At 63.2% G+C, this 3,122-nt stretch overlaps 1 protein-coding gene across 1 annotated transcript; it reads right to left on the bottom strand.

Annotated features, from left to right (window-relative positions):
• Positions 1 to 328: 328 nt before the first annotated feature.
• Positions 329 to 2,412, bottom strand: SOX3 (SRY-box transcription factor 3). The gene has a single exon (XM_069463746.1). It carries the CDS (start codon positions 2,402 to 2,404, stop codon positions 1,067 to 1,069), a length of 1,338 nt encoding a protein of 445 aa, XP_069319847.1. The 5' UTR covers positions 2,405 to 2,412; the 3' UTR covers positions 329 to 1,066.
• Between the last annotated feature and the right edge of the window lie 710 nt (positions 2,413 to 3,122).

Below are 3,122 nucleotides of genomic sequence, written 5' to 3'. Positions count from 1 at the left end.
GAAGCAGACAGTACTTCAGCCGACGCTCACCGCGATCAACAAGTGCGCGGCCGCGGGCGTGCGCCTCCGCTACAGTGTGCCGGCTCTCCGGAGGCGCTCCCAGGGAAGACAAACCGCTGTCTCCTCGGAGTTTCAGTTGAGAATATTGGGAGCTGGTGTATTTTGGATCACCAGTAGTTAAAAAGAAACCATTTAAGATCATGCTTGCCTCCCCCCAGGCCCTACCCTGCCCCCAGCATGGGACCTCGGTTATAAAATCAAGTGTTGGTCCCCTCCCCAACCCGCACCTAAAGTTTCAGGCCCGCAAAATTATCAGGACTCCATCATGTTGGTTATAAAATTTATTGATCTCTCATTTAGGAATTAAGAGTAAAACCTTGAAAAACCTGAAACAAAATAGCCCCTTCCCCACTACCCAAACGAAATCCGAACACATTAGCGCGACGAAATATCAAAACAGATCACAGCAGATATCACCAACTCGACAGTCTAAATGCGGACTGGACAAACTGTCCCGGCATCAGGGGCGGTGAGGCGGGAGACACACGCACACTTGGCTATAAATTAACATTGGCTTTAGCTGCCGCGCCTGTCGCTGCGGTCAGCCCCCCCCCCCCAAAACCACGAGGAAACAGATGCAACACGACTGGGGGCGGGGGCGTTGCAGTCCTCAGGCCAGCCTCACCCTACAGTATGTTTCTCCCATTCACTCCTTGGCTAACTGCAAACTAAAAAGACAACATTTTCAAATGCAACAGAAGAACCCAGGAACTCAGGAGGAGGAGGGGGCTGCTTTTTCTTTGCAAATATCACAGCGATTCCCAGCCTACAAAGGGGAAGGGAGGGGCAGCGGCGAGGGGCAGGCGAGCTCTCTAGAAGTCCCATTTCCGCTGCTCCTGACTTCTTTTTGCTTTTGTACAAAACCCGACAGCTACAGCAAAACTTTGTCCTCCCCATCATCAGTACAAGGCAACAGTCCCAGGCAAGCAAAGCTAAACAACAAGGCGTCCCAACTTGGGGGTGCGGGGTGGGGTGGGGGCGAGGGTCGGCGAGCGCAGGCTGGCGCTCAGATGTGGGTCAGCGGCACCGTTCCGTTGACTGCAGTCCCGGCGCCCTGGTAGTGCTGGTGCACCCCGTGCAGGCGGCCGCCGGGCAGCGGGGAGGCGGCGTCAGCTGCGTCCCCGCCGGGTGGCAGGTACATGCTGATCATGTCGCGCAGGTCGCCGAGGCACGCGCGCTGCGAGTGCGATGTGATCGCTGGCGGCGGCGAGCTGGGCTCCGACTTCACCACCGTGCCCATGGGGCCCAGGCTCATGGCGGCGGCGGCTGCGGCGGCGGCAGCGGCGGTGGCGGGCTGCTGCCCGTAGGCGGCGGCCGCGGCGGCGGCGGCTGAGGGCGCCATGCCCCCGTAGCCCGAGGCGGCAGCTGCCGCGGCCGCGGCGTTCATGTAGCTCTGGGCGCCAGGCGGCATCATGGGGCTGTACTGCAAGCCGGCCATGTCGTAGCGGTGCATCTGCTGCAGCGCGGGCGGCGGCGGCGGGCTGCTCATGCTCGGGGGCTGCGCGTAGCCCAGCTGCTCCTGCACCAGCGAGTACGCGCCGTTGGCCCAGCCGTTCACGTGTGTGTACGTGTCCAGGCGCTGGCCCACGCCCACCGGGCTGCTGGCGGCGGCCGCGGCGGCGGCGGCAGCTGCTGCGGCCGCGGCACCGGGGGGCAGCAGGCCACCCGGCAGGGAGTACTTGTCCTTCTTGAGCAGCGTCTTGGTCTTGCGGCGCGGCCGGTACTTGTAGTCCGGGTACTCCTTCATGTGCACCGCGCGCAGTCGCTTGGCTTCGTCGATGAATGGTCGCTTCTCGGCGTCGGTCAGCAGTTTCCAGTCGGCGCCCAAGCGCTTGCTGATCTCAGAGTTGTGCATCTTGGGGTTCTCCAAGGCCATCTTGCGCCGCTGCCCTCGGGACCACACCATGAAGGCATTCATGGGACGCTTTACACGGTCCTGGTCGCTGCCCCCGCCCCCGCCGCTCGCACCACCGCTGCTGCCGCCGCCTGCGTTCGCACCGCCGGCTGTGTTCGCGCTACTCTTGCCTGCGCCGCCCGGGGCTGAGGGACCGCCGGTGCCCGCCGCTGGGGTGGGTGTCCCCACGGGGTTCTTGAGCTCAGTCTCCAGCAGGCTGTACATTCCCGGAGCGGGAAGAAGGTGCGCCAGCGTGGCGGGAGGAGAAGGCGCTCCGGGGGCTGGAGCAGCCACGGTGAAAAGGCCCGGGGACTCCGTCGGAGGGGAGCTTGGGGGCCTGTGGGCCAGCGGGTCGGGCGGGAAGGGCAGGCTTGCCGAAGTGCTCAGCGCCAAGTCACCAGGAACCCGCAGGCTACTCGCACCTGATGAGTTGTCTGGAGCAGATCGCATTCACAGTCAGGCCGGGAGCTCTCTGGCCCCTTATATACCTGCTCAGATTCCCCGGGGTTGGGGCTCGGTCCGCCCCCAGCCACCCAGAGCCCCGGTGATTGACAGGCTCGCAGTGATGCGCCCTGGCCAATCATCACCAAGCCCCCGTTTGGCCCGGCTGAAAAAAAAAAGTTCGGGGAGCACTTTCGTTCACCCTCACGCCCCTCTTGGGCCGAGTGACGTGATGAGAGTTATTCAGGAGGCGGGAGTCCCGGAGACCCGCTCTGGGACCACCAATTAGGTCTGAAAAAGTTTGAAAGAACGAAACTGGAGGAGGTGAGGGAGGGAGAGAGACGGGAGCGCGAGCACGATTGGGGGGAGGGGGAGGGAGGCCTGCGGGGGTTCAGAAAACAACTTTGCCACCCTGTCAAGGCTGACTGGCACCCTGTCCCGGGGCTAGCCCTCAAAGTTCCCCGCTGTCTGCACCGAGGTCCTCTGGCCGCTTCTGCTTGCTGCCAGCGCTAGGGACACGCAGCACAGTCAGGAGCTACCCAGGCAGGCTTGGGGACTCACGGCGCATCCAATGTGCCCCAGGCTTTGCCTCCAAGAAGCCCTCCCTGGAATTGGCCGCTGGCTGCCCAGACCTTCCTCCAGGACTGCCAGTGCGTCCAGGACGGAGATGGGGTCAGAGACCCAGGCATGGGAGACAGGCTTCGGGACCGCGGAGTGCACCGGCTGT

This window comes from Eulemur rufifrons, chromosome 30 (genome assembly GCF_041146395.1).
Source record: "Eulemur rufifrons isolate Redbay chromosome 30, OSU_ERuf_1, whole genome shotgun sequence".
Lineage (NCBI taxonomy): Eukaryota > Metazoa > Chordata > Mammalia > Primates > Lemuridae > Eulemur > Eulemur rufifrons.
Note: the sequence above shows the minus strand (reverse complement) of the source record. Positions and strands in the feature narration are given on the sequence as shown.